This window comes from Zootermopsis nevadensis, unplaced genomic scaffold (assembly GCF_977971745.1).
Source record: "Zootermopsis nevadensis isolate Lab colony 2312 unplaced genomic scaffold, Znev_1.0 Znev_ptg000029l, whole genome shotgun sequence".
Taxonomy (NCBI): Eukaryota; Metazoa; Arthropoda; class Insecta; order Blattodea; family Termopsidae; genus Zootermopsis; species Zootermopsis nevadensis.
This window is the reverse complement of record NW_028259161.1, coordinates 1,398,693-1,416,765: the sequence shown is the minus strand read 5'-3', so window position 1 is coordinate 1,416,765 and position 18,073 is coordinate 1,398,693. Positions and strand designations below refer to the sequence as shown.

General features: G+C 38.4%; 1 protein-coding gene across 5 annotated transcripts in view; it reads right to left on the bottom strand.

Moving 5' to 3' along the window:
* LOC110838906 (uncharacterized) overlaps positions 1 to 18,073 on the bottom strand; it is a 253,543-nt gene that overhangs the window by 88,517 nt on the left and 146,953 nt on the right. For all 5 annotated transcript variants that reach the window (XM_087358251.1, XM_022082562.2, XM_087358254.1 and 2 more), the window contains exon 3: positions 7,218 to 7,341. In XM_087358251.1, coding sequence (XP_087214377.1) covers positions 7,218 to 7,341 — 124 coding nt within the window. The remainder of the gene's footprint in view (positions 1 to 7,217; positions 7,342 to 18,073) is intronic.

The following is an 18,073-nucleotide window of genomic DNA, read 5'->3' as shown; positions in this document are numbered from 1 at the left end:
AAAATTGACTACGTTTCAACACCACTAGTAGGTAAAGAAATCCGCAATTCGTTAAGATATTCAGCCAGTGTCATCCACCTACAATCTTAAAAAAAATACCGCTATCATTTCATTTGGTTCTCGGAATTTCAATTGGCCAATTCCGCAAACTTTGAAAATTAAGGTGAAAATCTTGTTTCCCCAATCAAGCTACACGTGCAGTTTATCGTAGGTGCCTTAATTACAGTTCCAGAACAATAGAGGGTGATTCGTATAAATAAAATAATTTATCTATATTTAATATTATAACCTGTCTATTTACTTCGCCTGACAAGCATATTCACAAGGCAGTCGACGCCAAGTTATTTTTTATTGATGCATCGTCTTTAAAACCCCATGTCTCAATCTCTAGGGTCATTCACGTGTTCTGTAACAGGTCACTGTTTCCTCCTCACCAATCCTTTCCAGTTCATCAAACAAATCAACCACACACACGTCACAGAGTTATACAATGAAATCCATACAGCGCCGTTACATAATTTCCGTATTAATAGTATTTATATGACTAGCTTTTTGGTTATTTACGCCGTCGCCACCAACTGAAATAAAAACACTTTGACCTCTGCATGCTGTAGTAGATGTGTGCTTGGGGACGGACCGATGTCCACTGTGTCCAGAATGTGTCCAAATTTAGAACTGCGAACTTCAAACAAACGTGAGTTTTCATGGAATCCATTCCGTACTTTGTATCTCATATGGAGTCTTCCAACTTTACCCTTGTGCTCCTATTCCACGTGTATTGGTTCATGAGAAAATTAATTTTTGCCCCTAGCACCTTTGAATGCTTCTTTCTTCAATTTTAAAGCCGTGAAACGTCATATTATAGTTTTTGCATTTCTGTGTTCCACCCTTTTGGAGTGGAGACGAATTACAAGCTTTTGTTGTCCTTGTGGTTCACTGTCTGAGCGAAGAGCTGACATCATATTCAAACAGAAGTTCGTATCTGAGCAGGCACACGGTTCTAACGCGCGGTATAGAAAAATGGGTCGACTCGAACAGTGAGGAATATTTTCAGTAAGGGGCAATGTTTTTCAGACAGAATTCAGCAGGTACAGTCAATTCTCCTCTAAGACAAACAGTAATTTATTACATTTGAACGGGGGATGATGTTGCAAAGTAACAACAAGAATTTAACTTCATTCGTTTATTCTCCTGACCCCTCTTACTGGCTACAGGAGAGCTACAGACAAAAAACACGTATTGTAATCTCAGTCGGCTACTACAAAACACGATATAGCCACCTAAATATTTTAAATAATAGAAAGTTCTATTCTTTATTTGCACGAATTTTGTAACCTTTTCATTATGCCTATATAAATGCTTCTCGTGATAGTCCTTTATCCTTCGTACAGTTACAACAAACGATCGCTAACAGAAAATAAACATATCGAAATTTACCTCAAATACTACCACTTCCACGATTCAGGCCCGCCCACCAGACTCGTTCTCTGAGGTTCGTAAGCTGTCCAAACGATCTCATTCTCGGTCTTCCCAATTTCCGCTTTCCTCGAAGTCTGTAACTGATAACTAATCTGTGGTCTGGTAACCTGTGAACATTCTGCCACTTCTCTTGGTATTCGTTAACTCCGTCTCTCACTTTGTTAACCTCAAACACGTTCCTCGTAACCTTAATTCGCTGTGTCTCAAATACGATTTGAAACAATTACGAGTAACCCCTTATGCCTTGTGGGCACACTGAAAGGCCATAGAGCTATACCAAATAACAAAGAGAGGCCATTTAATCCTTTTACGGTCAGGTGTGAACAGTTTACCGTCACAAGGAAGGATTCTGCCGTACAAGTTCTTGAGAGAAATGCCTTCATTTGATGATGACAGCGGCAAGTACAAATAGCTAATTACACTGCTGCACATCCCATCTCTTTCCAGGCCTGTAACTGTTAGATTTCGACCACTTACAGTTATCAGATAGAGCACTGAGTATCGTACGTTTGCCAATTTTGTAACATATGAAAACACTTCGCACAAAACCTGAAGAAGGTTGTTAGATTACCGGTTACCACACACAACGTATACTTTAGCATTATATAACGCCACGAACGGAAAACCAATTATAGATTTTACGGCACAGCCATTTTGTTCTGATATTAAAATTACGTAAGTTAACTAATTCTACGCGGATAGTCCCTAGAAAAGCTAAGAGTTGCTCAGATAGTCAAAGAATTGCGAGTTTTTTTACTGTGCCCAAAGGAGCAGAACCGTGTTAAAATGAGTTCGCAACGCGTTTCAGGCACCATCTTCACACCGAAACACAGACCAGCGGAAAATTATACAATTATTAAAATAATTTTCAGAAATGCAATTTCAATACAAATCAAAATATTTACAGTAGTAGGGGCAAACCTATCTCTCCAGATATAATTATTTATTTTCTATATAGAGCGGAAGAAATTAATTGAATATGGGTTGTATTAACTATAATGGATACACTTTATTGCACAATGCATAATTCAATTTTCAATACCGCATCGTAATTTATTAAACCTTCCTCTTCTATAGGTCCTGAAACACGCGGTAAACATGACCGTATCATTGGCCTAAAAACACGTTTGACAGGTCTCGTCTAGATGAATCAACGATATTGAAGTCCGAAAACAGAAATAATGTGCTCTTTGAGGTACAGAGTTTGAAAAGTTTAAATAAATACAATAAACAATGCATTCGTGTTCAGTAATATACAGATTAAAATAATTTAAATTAATTATTTTCTCGTTCTTACATTTAATCTATGCAGTGACAAATAACGTAATTAAATGAGGGAACACTTTTAAATAAATAATTGTAGTAAACTACACGTGCTATTCATATAATCTCCGCTTTGTAATTTAAATTAAAACTAAGGTGGACACGCGCATTTTATTACTACTTCAACTGGAAAATATCCCACGTGTCCATTTCACAAAGGCATTGTACCGGAAAGGGAAACGGTAGCGAAACCCAAGTACCAAAGCAAACAGTAGCTGTGGGACCGGACAAAGCGAACCTCACAGAAAACGCAGTCGCGTCCCTTATCTGACGGTAAGAGGGGAGTTTAAAAGTAAATTTCGCGCTTTTAAATTAAAACTTTCTTACACTCCACAGATTATACCTTGTGTGCACTGCCATACTTTTTTCACACACCTTCTTTCTCCACACAAAGGGATCGAAGTTCCTGTTGAAAAACAGTGCTGTCACGTCCGTTATGACATCGCATGTTCTCCGTTTGACGCAGAAAAGTAAAGCTCCATGAGTTCCAACCTGAAGTTGGGATCAAAAAACTGTTAGGACTGATTCTACTCGCTTGTTATGCCAGGAATATCGAAAAATTAATTTTGAAAGAAAGTCGCGGCATATTTATTCCAGGCACATCTCCCCCCCCCCACCCCCCTCAAAAAAAAGTTTTATTTTCTTGCGTCCAGTATTACACGCTTCAACAGCGCGACTTGACAGTGTGGTTAAATCGTGAGCGGCAGAACACAACACAAACAGAAATGCGTGATTGACACTGATCGGTTTACCTCTGACCACGTGGTAATCGCTGCTATGGTGTGACTGTCAGCCGCCAACTTGACTGATTGTTTGTTTGGATGGGGATGAATGTTTACTTTCTGGCCTTGGCTACATTTATCATAATTCGCTGTTAGTTTTACAGAAGACTAATTTCAATTGAGATGATACAGAAGCTGTCGTGTCCTAATTTAAGGAATTATCACGACGTTTATAAAATCTGACCATCTCCTGCGTAACTTAATGAATCGCGGTCCTAGGTATGTAGTGATCAAAGATGATGATAATTGCTGTGAGCAGACCTATTAAGACACCCGTAATTGCTAAAACAACTTAAAGCATTCCGAAATCGCTTTAAACAATTTTCTAATAGCCTACATCTCTGGTGACATTCTGTACAGAGATCGCGTAAAATGGATATTCTAGGAACGGCATACTGACCGAGTAATGTAGAATATTCAACTGAAATGTACAAGGTACAAAACAATAATCCTGACTGTCAAACAATGATAGTGATGATCATTCCAATAAAAGCGACGATAATTAAAGGAACAGATAGTACCAATGCTGAGACACTACTAATTCTAATACACGAAATAAGAGTCATTGTGGAGATTCTGTGATTGTCACGCAATATCAGCATTCCGCTTTAACTATTACCGAAGGAAAGAAAATAAAAGTAAATGTTAATCATATGAGCAAATAAACTTCCGAAGCTTCCGCGTAAAAATTGTCGTTTGCATCCAATACTGACATTCTGTGACAAGCTTCTGACGTTTCCACCAAAGCTAAAACGGTCCTTCGCCGCGACAAAGCCAAAAATGTTACATTACAGAAATTCTCTCACTCCGACATATTAAAATAAAAACGATAAAACAACAGGGCCTATTTGTCACGAATTTTATTCTAACGACTGATTGTTAGGAGTTTTTACGTAACATCGATTAAGACATAAGGCGATCATGAAAGGTCAGTAGTCAGGGATGAAAAGGGTACTAAGAACCCCGCACACGACTAATGCACTCAAGGCCACGAAGACCCAGTACGTATGTAATATTGAATTCTGTCCACCGCCGAAGCAAACGACTAATTGAGATAAGCAACCACTTTTGTTTTTGTGGCCTAAAAATCAAAGTACATTGTGGCTCAGTTAGTTACGTCGAAAATGTTTTGCACCATACACTTCAACTTCAAATTTGAATACATTATGAGGCGGTAAATATACATGAGGACACGTCTAATAGTGCGCAAAGGAGGTCCCGTTTACAAGCGTAGATGCGAAGGACTACCAGCGTAGCTATGATGACGACGACGACGTCGGAATATTGCTGACAGTCGGGTAAACGATAAACTGTCCACAAGTAGGAGGATTGCTACAAGTAATGCGGTTAATCTCCAGTATTCAGGATAGAAATTATGCTTGGTCCCTTCGCAAAGCCTGACAAGAGTTTTGTATGGCGAGCGTTGATATTAATATTACTCGCTACATTGGGTTATTTTGTTACTTAAAACCACGAACGACCTTGCATAAAGCAGTTATTTCACAACTAGATAAAAACGGTAAGACCTGTAGTCAATTTATTGAAATAAAAGCGTGTAATTTTTTATTTTGTTGTGTGATTTTCTTTGTGTCGTGTTATGACAGAATAAAATGTATTTAAACATGAAAGAGAGAAAAACCTAATTAAAATTCGACTGTACAAACAAAACAGAACACATTATAAATATTAATTTTATACAATTTAAATGTTAGAATTTTAATTTTCCATGCGCGTATCTAGCAGTAAAATTCACCAGCACAAATTCAAAAAGCCGTCGTCTCGTCAGATGGTTTCATTCCCCACTCTTATACAGAAACGTGTCCAATTGTACCAGGAAAAATCTCAATGTTTTAAAGTGACGTCATTTGGTCACGGGCAGTGGTAACTGGGCATTTGTTTGGCAAGCACAGCGTGTTTCAAAAATATATAGGCCTGCACGTTACTAAAAGTAACGCAACTACATGGGGCAGAGTCCTTGAAATGCATCCTCCTTGTGGAAACCGAAGGTTCCTTGCAGACTTTTTATATCGGAGATGATATTGTAAGCCGTATACACAACCTATTAATAACAATAATAATAATAATAATCGCACATGTTTCTGCCATGCTAAGCCATATTCAGGTGCACAAGACTTTTGGGCCAAACGATTTTTCCATTAGTATACAAATCGTGTTTATGCAACTTCCATCCAAGTGTCTGTTTTACATTTATACGTATGGCTGTTACTTTTATGCTTTTGAACTTGGGATAATTTTGTGGCAATTTGAAAGTTGAAATTACTTTTACACAGAAATTAACAAAAAATCTAACTTGGGTTGCACATATTGCTGTATCCACAAGGCAGCTTTAAACGTAATACTGCGCCAAGATGGGGCTTCAGTTGTTATCAAATTAGGGTGGATACGAAGGCTGGTTGCTTTTATTATTCGTAGTTCAACAAGAAAGGGTACGGAAAGTTATAACTGGGAAATCAAAATGCTATCTACCAGAACAGTTTGTACGTGAGACACAAATATTGGTGCTTCGTGATGTGTATTGAATGCTATCAATGTGACTGTGTTAAATATATATTACTTACAACGTTAAGATACAGTTAACTTATTAATAATAAAATTATGTGTTTCACTTGACAGTTATTTGGCATATTGGACTTGACATGCAAATTTTTCTGTAATAAACACGAACTCTTTCTAGTCCAAATTATTAAACCTCTGAATTTTAAAGTACGTGGGTTATTTTCGCCATTGAAAAACTGCAAGGAAAATGAATTCACATCAATCAATCATTCTTTAAATAATCTTAAATATTTTATATTCTTTAAATAGAGGTAATTAATTATTTCTCTCCCTGTACTCTTCAAAATGTTAAATATCTTTTTTCTAAAGTTAAGGTTCTTGTTATTTATTCGGAGGGGGTCGTAGAGTGTAAACTACCTTATTCTGCTGCGTTTGACTTAAGGGATGTAGCCCAGACCAGCCGCGCAGTATCCGTGTTACGACCTTGTGTGCAGGTAAAATCAGACTGGCAAGAAGTTAAGTATGGCACGCAACAGACTACGATAGGTGGCGGTGGTGTGGAGGTAGGGACAGGAACGGTAGAGCACACGGGAGGTTAGATATAGTTTATCGCTATCAGTCTCTTAAAGATGGGGTTTATGATGATGTAAGTTCCATTAATATGAACACAGCTTTGTAATGTTAAATATATATTAAATCTTTCTACTGTGTTCACAAACTTTCCTTTTCTAATAACATGTAGGATTTTGATTTTCCAAGATCCATTCTAACATTGACCAAAGGTGTACGTCTAGATCTCTTCCCTTCAAGCCTTTCAACCAATATTTGTGAGTATTTCTCATTTTGCCATGCGCACTAGAGCGTAAAGAACACGAAACAGATAACATTTTGACAAAATGAAAAGAACTGACATTCAGCGGTTCATTATCGACCACAAATTCTGCACGACATAGAACAGATATGAAAGAATGGACAATGCGTAATATATGTTGTCCAAAGTAACACATACGTAGAAGAGCCTTAAGCAACTTGCCATTTCAATTCGGTTGGGGAAATTTATACAGCGTGACATGTTTCACGGAACATGATGATGATGATGATGATGAGATTATTTACCTGAGTGGTGCGTTTCTTGCACTTGTCAGAGGCCGCAAAAATGTTGAGCTGCGTACTGTCAGGAGGCAGGGGACACTGGTCGATGTCCACCCTGCGCAAGTCAATATCAATACCACTCGTCCCTCTGCAACAAAGAGAAAAAATACCTCTTATCGTGGTTTGAGTATAAGTACCGAATAACTGATAGTCAGAAGCAACAACAACAACAACACACTGTCACTGAAGTTGGTACTTTAAGAACAAAGGTTTTAAAATGCTTGCTCCTGGTTGCGTCCATCCGTGTCTGTTTAGGGGTCAAGCCAAGCACATGGCTAAGGCGAAATTCCGCAGAAATCAGGTCAAAACACAGCCAGATAGCCACTACCTCCCTATTACGAGTTACTTTCGTGCACTCAGCGCAAGAAACGCATTAAAGTCCCAAATCCTAAGTTTTCATTTCAGAATAACCCACCGCATTCGCAAATTTGCAAATAGCACATTAAAATCGCTCCGTCACCTGCCTGTCTGTCTGTTCCCTGAAGTACAAAACAACTTTAGAAGATATAAACCGATTTTGAAAAAAAAAAATGATTAAAACTTTAAGTAATTTTAATTTTTACTTAAATCGGGCACTTTAAATGACCACTTTACATAAGGTCTGCGTTTTCTTCGTTTTACGACTGAATTCTTAAATATTATTTTGATGATCTTCGACTTCCAAGGGTCGAAATCACTGCAGAACCTTTCTGCGGAGGCTATTAAATAACTCCACTTCACAAATTATTGTTTCAACACTAATTAATAATAAAATACAAACCTTTCTCGGCTTCAAAGAGTTGAAATCAATAAAGGACAAGTATGACTTATCAACATCCTTCAACAATATATGCAGTAACATAAAGTTCTGACATTTATTAAGAGGCACAGGCGAAGGGGTAGACCGTGTTTAAGTGGTTGAGTGTGTGATCAAACGGAGGGATTCTGCAAATAATACATGAACTTTAAAACCATGGAATAGCTTCATCAGATATTTTACTATCAACGTTTCAAGAATTTATCTGTACAACCGACGCTGTCATTACGTAGGAATGCAGAGCGTCGAAAGACAGATCATGAATGCAGTGGCTAATGTGTGGAAAGAAGCGGTCGTGACCTAATCTCAGGAGTTATCTAGGCATTTGTCTAGAGGGACTTAGAAAAATCACGAAAATCTGTCAAAATATCCGGTACCCGAGCCGAGACCTGAACCAAAGAACTCCCGAATGCGGAGTGGAAGCGATAACCACTTCATACGCATGGTAAGTTGTTATTTCATTGAACAAATACAATTTATATTTACATTTTTCTGCGGTGGACTGGAAGGGTAGTTAATAGGATCTGACAAGTTAAAAGTTCGTTTCGCTGTTTTAATCGTGCGGAGTGGCAAATTACTTTGATGAGTTCAGAGCCACGTGAACTGGGTAATTACAGCGTTATATATAATTATATATGTATTTATGTATCGGAAAGAGGTCACGTGGTAATATCGGTAACCAAGTGCGTGCGTGCTACAGCTGCAAGCTGTGACGTCGCTCCGATTACAAATGAACCTGTCACGCTCAAAGAGCAGACTCCAGCAACGTTATGGCACTTGGTAACCTGAATAATCGGAGATCCAGCGGTACAAGACTGAAGATCAAACCAGCCATTATTTGATTCCTTCTTTCCTTCGTTTGTCGTCTCTTTCTTTCCTCCATTCGGCGAGGTGAATAACGCGTAGAAATGCACTTCCACGTTCCCTGTACACATTCACGACATCGTTTCTCGATACAGAAGCAAGTTCGCCTTTTACTTTATTATGATACTGACTTAAACAGGGTTATCATAACCCCCCCTTTGCAAACAAACGGGTTTCTATGGGCGCTTCAACACCGACGATACTGCATCTGTATACAGCAAGAAACACTTGAGACATGATTCGAATATCTTTATATCATTGGGGGTGGCATCGAATTCTGCTGCAATTGGACAGCCTCGAGTGACCTGTCTTCCAACATATTACTCTGTGAGATGGAGGAGGATGTACAGGGTCGTTCTTAGATGAAGCAGCCCCAACGATTTAGAGACCCGCACCTCCTGGACAACACCCGAGACAATGACTACGTTATCTTGTCCTAAAAACAGAGTTGCCCTGAGGAGTTCGCTCAGAACCGAACATAATCGACGGTGGAACATAGAAAAGTTAAGATGGAGCTAAGGCACGAGAGAGTAAGTTAGTTCCTTAAAAATATGCGAGCCTTATTACGGTTATATTTTTCTAAGATTATTAGGATTATCGTAAAATTTAGAAGGATGAGAAAAAATTATACATGCACACGTTTTATCTGAAAAATTACTTGGCGAGCCTAGACAGGAGGATGTTATTAAAATGAATCGTAGAGAAACACACCACAACTATGTATGCTTAAATAACACACACTCAGATCCTGGCAATGAGGAATCTCCACTATTACGTGCAGAAACACACAACAGTAAATTGCATGTGTCCACTTATTAGCCTTCCGGACCTGTTTTTCTGTTATCACAGCTTGTCGACTCACGACCTGTCATCTAGAAGCATTTTGAATGCTTCCAAGGTACTCCATGCGCCACACTTCTTCGCTGCATTATTCAGATTTGTAGGATCTGAGGTTCTCATGACAGTGAGTCCGAAGATGGCTGTCTTCTGGGTTGTTGCGCCGTGTAGTCTGTTAGAAGTTCGCCAACGTTTCAGTTGGAGGCAGCAAGAACCTTTGAAACGTTTGCAAACTTCTAACAGACTACACGGCGCAACAACCCAGAAGACAGCCATCTATGTGAAGCATAACGCTCCTGTAAAAAAAATGTACACTTCAGCGAGATATGCGTTTCAGTTCATGTAGAGGTATTAGATACAATAAGCCGTTCTTAAGAAGTTTGATAAATATTAATTCTGGCTTCACGAGAAGTTGGAATGTAATTTCAAAAATACGAATTAAAATTAAATTCACCCTTCATATTTCAATGCATACCCCAAATACCATAGCTGGAATAAAAAAACCAACACGAAGAAAGATAAGACATCCTCATTACTCATTCCTTTTTTTACTTCTTGGATCATAATAGAAGCTGAACACGAAATGTTTAATCAATGGTATATATGGTCAGAAAAATAGTAATTGCTGTGTGCAATGCCTCCGCACTTTTAGACCTAATACAAGCTCCTTGTTTTCCCCTATGTATTTACATGACTGTGTTGATGATTACTTTTAGAGATCCTAGCTAATTACTGCACAAGAACAATCGGCTGTTCAATTACATGGAGTTATTAATTTTGTTGATTATTGATACTTGATTGACGTTCCGTTACGCATACCACTAGATAAAGTCTGATAGTGCTATAATATCAGTATAATTTAATTAACAACACTGCAAAATATACCACGCAGAACCATTCACAGCATTACAAATATAATATCAATCGCTATAACATTCAGAGTGAATCTACAGTGAAAATAATTCCTACATTTGGCAGTAAACTTCAAACCAACCCACATCGAAAATTCATTTACATCCGTTTCACTATTGTGTGCTAATTATATTAATCTATGTTTGCCATTTAATTCTATATGCAATACAGAAGCCATTTTAAAAATATTTCGAATTGTTTACGCTTAAATATGTTTACTATCGCAACATTTTACCACAATGATCACTGAACAGCACCAACGCACTGACTATGTGACGAAAATGCAGATCGCATCACGCCCTTATTAGTCATGATAACTGCATTCAAATTTCTGCCTATCTGCTGTCTGTTCCGTCAACCCCAAGCAAGCAAGTCTGGGATGGCGGGGGTTTGCTGTAAGTGACTACTACAATGGCTGTGTTGCCTGTTGCCTAACATTCCATTTCCGTCACGAGGTGATTGGTTACCATTACGTTTATAGATGTCTTATCACTTTTTTATTTTTAATGTTAGTGGCGACGGACAGTATAGAAATCGAAGCAAATAAAATATTTGGTTCATACGATAAACAAATTGTCGAACAGTCCTATTTGTATATTTTCAGGCTTTATGGTTTTGAGTGCTGTAAGGGAATATAAAACATGATCTTTCAGAAAGAAGCGATCAAATTTAAATATGCTGTACACATAATTTATACTGTTGAGTACATTTTGGAAAATCCTACAAAGAAGAGGGGCTAGAGAAGAAATTAAGGAGTCCCTAGTTCTAAAGCATATTTCTCGTGGAACACAGCGTAATATTTTCAGGAAAACTTTTACTAAAGCTTTTCCTTCTGAAGTACGAGATACAACAGAGCACTATGTATTGTTGAATGATAAACTAAGGAGATTTTAGTACTAATTGGTACAGTGGCTTATTGCTGTGTTCCCAGGGGGACGACAGCAAACTGCATTCTGATACGCCCTTAGCTTCAATAAGCTTCTTACTACAGACTTCGTTATTTAAACTTACGTGCAGTCCCTTACAGCAGGACTAAATGATCGCGAGAAGATGGTAAAAGACAAGACACCACAATTCACAGAACCGCGCAGTTTGCAAGTAGGACAAACCTAATAAAGACAACTTCCATCTATCTAACTGTACACTGCTGTATTTTGGCTCATATACGGTTAAGACTTGTGCACTGAAAGTGGAGGAGTTGAGTTCCTTCGACACAATGATAATATTAATAGACTACACGGCGTCGCAATAGATCGCTGTCTACAGTTTGCCAGTTGCTTCTGCGTGCAAGGAACGAAGCCAATATGAATATAATAATTATATTATAATAAATCCAACCAAACCTCAGGTCAATATAAAAATAATTTTTGATCGTGTGAGTAATGCTGGTTATATGACACGTAGTAGAATCTGCAAAATATCCACCAGGGAATTCATATAATCTATATCATTACGTGGTGTTAAAGATTTTTTTTTAATTTGCAACAACTTTTTGCGCAAACGCGGAGTTAAAATTATTTTAAATGATTAAAGATGTACACACTGGGTACAAAGTTCCAGTAACACAAGTCCTTGTGTTCATGAATCTCGTTTGTCACAGATTTTTTAGCTACGTTTTTAATAGTACAAGCTCAAATCTCGTTCCTGCTGCCGCGTTTTGAATATCCTGAATAAAAAAGAAGCATGTTGCAAGAAACAAAGTAATTAAACCATCAGCGAGTCTCATTATAAATTCAAAGTGCTTATACGGAAACACTTGCAGAATAATGCTTCCCCCCCTCCAACACATTCGCCTGACAATACTAAAAACGCTTCATATAATTTTAAAGATTCTCACAGTCGTTACACTTGCCACTGTTAAAATACGAATCTATAGGAACGTTCACGGTCCACTTCCATTCAAAACTTCCGCGGCTCCGATAGGCAATTATTTGTCGCCATCAAACCGGAAGTGAAAGAAACATGTCACAGAGTCGCCTGATATTTTTTCATATTACGTGAAGAAACACTTTTTTGTTAACGGCATTTATTACCACACACAGTTTCATCATAATAGGTTAAAATGCTATAATCTGTAGTCGTCACGAAGTACAGGTTGAGTCACAATTAGGTCCCGATTTTGAGAAATATTAGCTCCTAAATGAACATGGGCGGGGAATGTAGCACACTTGTGGGAGGGAAATGAAAAATATATACAAATTTTATTTTGAGAGCATGAAGGCAAAGAACTGCTCAGAATATCGAGGAGCAGATGGAAAGATAATATTAAAATTAGTCTTAAAAAGTAGAATTCTAGGGGTAGAATGAATTCCTCTGTCTCAAGATCTTATGAAGACGACATTGAACTTTTGAATTCCATAAAATGCGGACAGGTTGAATATTATTACTTCAAGAAGAAGCCTGTTCTATTGCTTTGTTAAGATAATAAGCGAATAATGGTTGTAGGACGTCTCCAACTTCCGAAATTTATTTTATCCTTCACTTAAACTGACTTCATCACTCCAAACGGACACGAAATTAAATTCATCTGCAGATGAAATGTACTGTTGCATATCTCTTGCACGAGTCTACTGTAAACACTTCAAAGTCTGAATACCGTCGAAAGCAACCCTCTTTATGAGTAAACTAACCAATGGAATGTACTCGGGTCCGGTCCATGTTAGCTTAGTATACATTAAACCCCACGAGCTTATGTTTCCAACATACATGTGGCAAAATGGATGTAAATACATTTCATATTCACAAATTTCAACAAACAGGAGGGCTCCGATCCAATTTTGATCAATGGAATTCTATTTATGTATGATATTAGTTAGTTACAAACTGACGAGAATTTTGATGTACTCCACAGTATTCCAACCTGGAATACACGAAGCTTATAGCAGGGATGTTTAAGAGTCCGTGAGATCTTATCCTGACTGCATACAATGACTTTGAAACCACAAAGGGGAAATGAAAGATTTTACATGGGAAACCCAACATCTCGTCCCTATTATCTTTTCTGTCTCCCTTTTCCTCACATTCTTCCAGCTTTATTTGTCATCATGTTCTTGTGTTCTTGACATCTGCTATCTCAAAGAACATTCTGCAATATCCGATCTTCCTGAAAGTATTTGTCGAAGCGAATATATGACAGCTACAACTGTTTCCTTATTTCGGCGTTCTTTGCTTTTTATTTACAAATTTATGTAAGAGCGATACATTGCCACATTATAAGAAATTTTGACTAGGAAAAATATGGACAAGACGCGACAGATAAATATGGACGTGGCCAAAAGGCGTTCTTTGCTTTTTATTTACAAATTTATGTAAGAGCGATACATTGCCACATTATAAGAAATTTTGACTAGGAAAAATATGGACAAGACGCGACAGATAAACATGGGCGTGGCCAAAAGGCGTTCTTTGCTTTTTATTTACAAATTTATGTAAGAGCGATACATTGCCACATTATAAGAAATTTTCACTGGGAAAAATATGTACAAGACGCGACAGATAAACATGGGCGTGGCCAAAAGGCGTTCTTTGTTTACGCTAAAGCATAAAGACCACATAAAATATATCTAGAATATTTAAATAAATAGGAATGTTAATTGATTATGGGACAGAAGATCACAAACGACGGGATCGTTTAAGGTACTTGAGGAAATAGACAAACAAATGAAATGCAAAGTTCGTCTGTCCATTTAACATCCATCCTGAAAGAATTCTGAATCAGCACGCTCCAACTCTTCCTTCATGCAGACCGAACGGCCAGCCAATTTCTTCCTAAACATCCATAATCCGGTTTCACTGTGTAAATCTTCCACATTTGAAAAGGCTGGGCAGCCAGCGGTTATTAAATATTGAACAGCACATAACAGAGGGAAAGGGCACACGGAGATGAGTAAAAAGCGGCATAGATATAATTCCTGTGGGGATTCAGAAGCAAAGGCAACGCAAAGTGGAACAGTCAGTGGCCGGGAGGCTGTCCAGCACAGCGGTAAGATAAGAAAGGGAGAACTGACTGGCTGACTCAAAAACTCACTATCTGCCTACGTAACTAACAAATTAATTTAGCATCTAACAGACAATCTAAGTGAACGGCTGAATGGCCGACCACGTAATCAATAAATTAACTAACTGTAACTGAATTACAGACTAACAGAATATCTGCGCCCTGATGACGGAGGCAGTATGACCTCTCAAACGTTGGTTAACATCGACCAGACTACACAGCGCAACTACCCAGAAGACAGAAATCTTCATCGCCCTGATGACGGAGGCAGTATGACCTCTGAAACGTTGGTAAACATCGACCAGACTACACAGCGCAACAACCCAGAAGACAGAAATCTTCATACTCACCGCTGTGAGAACCTCAAGTCTTACAGAATATCTGCGGACTGCGATCTTCAGGTTGTGACGCCGTGTAGTCTTGTAGGTGGGTGCCACAGTTCCTTGTCTTGGGTGGGAAACCAAGTTTCACACTCACACAATAAAGAGGCATGACAGTGGAAGTCAAGCTGCCCGTGTCCAAACGTCAAGACGCGCTGACGTACTTGTGACGCACACATTCGAGACCTGTACACTAATTTATGTGACCGCACAGATCACATTGAGCGTCAGGCCATACCAGTAACGGGCAGTTCCCGGTACGCACTGCATAAACCTGCAGCCGCTTAAGGGCATGGATTACCTCGGAGCACTGACCAATGACAGCACTCATACAGTATTAACAATGTTGAAACGTCTGGCTCAGTTACCAGAATAAAAAAAAACTGGCAGTAATTGATCCTGCAGGGCAGAATTGTAGGTCAGACAACAAAAAGGAATTAATACAGAGTTTTGTTACAAACATCATGCAAATCAGCCTACTAATTAACCAAGAATGACACTGATGAACGGTGTCTTAGTTTAATAAAGATGTGAACTTTACTAAAATGTCTGAAGACTTTAACTAACTGTGGACTCTGATATCAGAGATTTTAAACCGTCTGGTTATATTATAAGATAGCGAATACAATAAGTTGAAAGTACATAAGAATTCTGATGGATAAACATCTTTTGAAGCAGCAAGTTAAGTGTTCATCAGTTTATAATACGAGGCGCGTCCCAAAAGTAAGTTTCCCACTCGTCCCACAGCTAGCAAACCTTATATTGCGCGAAGCGACTGTGCGTACGTGATAGAGCAATGACGTAGCATGGCGCATGCACTAACGGCACTTCCCGCGTTCTCACAGTAGCATCGTTGCAGCTGTTGAAGATGGAGGTTCTTATTCCAGCTCCCGCCGACTGTGTAGTGCGGTCAGTGATAATGCTAGGCCTCACATGGCTCGACGGACAGCAAGTCTCCTGCAGGAGTTCAGCTGGGAGGTGTTTAATCATTCACCCTACAGCCCGGACCTCGCTCCCAGTGATTTCCATCTTTTCCTACACCTCAAGAAATTCCTGTCCGGTCAGCGTCAGCGTTTTGAGAATGACAGAGAGGCGGAGATGGTTGTCACAGAGTGGTTCCAATCCCAGGCGGCAGACTTCTACGACACAGGTGTTCAAAAGTTGGTCCCACGGTATGACAAATGTCTCAATTCCGGTGGCGAATATGTTGAAAAATAGCTGGACACTTGCTGTATCTGTTGCAATAAATATTTCCATGAAATTGTGTTTTGTTTCTGTAAACGGCCCCAGGGAAACTTACTTTGTAGACCAGCCTCGTATTTGTCAAACATACGTGTCTCAAGCGTACAAATTGTGTGCATACACAGACATACTTTTGAATACGTTGTCAATAAATACTCAGGAATAAAAGTATGTTGCAAAAGTACACTATTCTTTTCATGTTTCCTGCTTAGAAGAAGATACATAATTGTTTTATTTATGAATACCTAGATACGTTTTAGCCATAAGCCTATGTCAGTTGATACCACTTAGGTCTAAACTATTTCACACAAAGGGTACGATATTTTCCTCTGTTCTAGCCAAAATTTTACATACTCAGTTTCCTTCTGAATCTCCAATTACATTTTCGGATATATTTCTTATAAATACTGCGTGGGTTCTCAAACGCTTCACACAAAATTTTCTTTCGTTGTTTTTCCACAGTCACCCACGCGCACATAAAAAATTATAACTCAAGCATATTTATATCTGCCCTGACTTTCAGACACATTACACATACCAAAGACTTTCATATCAGGCTTTAGAAAAGAGGGCTACATCACCCCCATCTTTCCCCGAACGACTGCCGAGCTCGTGTTACAATAACCCACAATTTTCCTCCTTCTTTCATACACATTCTGGCATAATATTTCAAAGGAAGATACCGTTATAGAACATCAAAGCCTCCTTCCTTGCGCACCGAGTCCCCTTATCGACTGCCTGTGTAGACGGGACCGTCGCGTGACCACAGAACAGGTTAATCTCAGCCTACGCGCAGTGTTACGGTAGGCCTGAAACTTTTTACGATAACCTTGTGCTGCAGCATCGGGTTTTTATTGTGGGGAATATCTTGGGAGAAACAATGCAGAGTATTAAAAATTTAAAACAGATGCAATTATGGTAAACAGCTGAGACACGGGCAAGCAAACCAGAGAATTTAATATATGAACTAGTGCTTACTGTTAGTCTACTAAACCGTACGCAGTTTAGGCACAACTAAGAGTACAAAAGCACATTCAAGTTGAGTACATATATTTCAGAAACGCGTTCTATGCGATTTTCCATACTTTATTGGTCTGGCGTTCATCTGTACCACAGATAATAAACCTATTCCTTCAAAGGAGCGCCAACTACAGTCATCACGCTGAGAAGATTGGCTTTGATCAAACATTTACTACTGAATATAAAATATATAAATATTTAAAATAACCGTCAATCACAATAAAATTTAAAGATTAAAAGATTTAAAATATCATATTATGTTCCCTATCGAGTAATCGATTTACATATGGAACTTACACAACATGTTTCGGCTAAAAGTAGCCATCTTCTGGTGTATTATATATAAACTTTTTACTGAATTGCAATATATAATACACCAGAAGATGGCTACTTTTAGCCGAAACATGTTGTGTAAGTTCCATATGTAAATCGAGTACTCGATAGGGAACATAATATGATATTTTAAATCTTTTAATCTTTAAATTTTATTGTGATTGACGGTTATTTTAAATATTTATATATTTTAATACTATTCACAATATGACGCATCTACAATACCTTACTGAATATAAAATGTTTATTACACAAGCTATACAATTAATAAACATCGAGACTCTGCGGTGTATATAAACGACGCTAAAAACAGCTTCCAGTTACTTGAAACGCGCATCCAATTGCAGAGTTTCCATAGCGACGAATAAGAAGGGAAGATAAACAATTCTGAGTTTGAAGAGGTCGTAGCCTATTTAAAGGGACTAATTGGGTAAACATC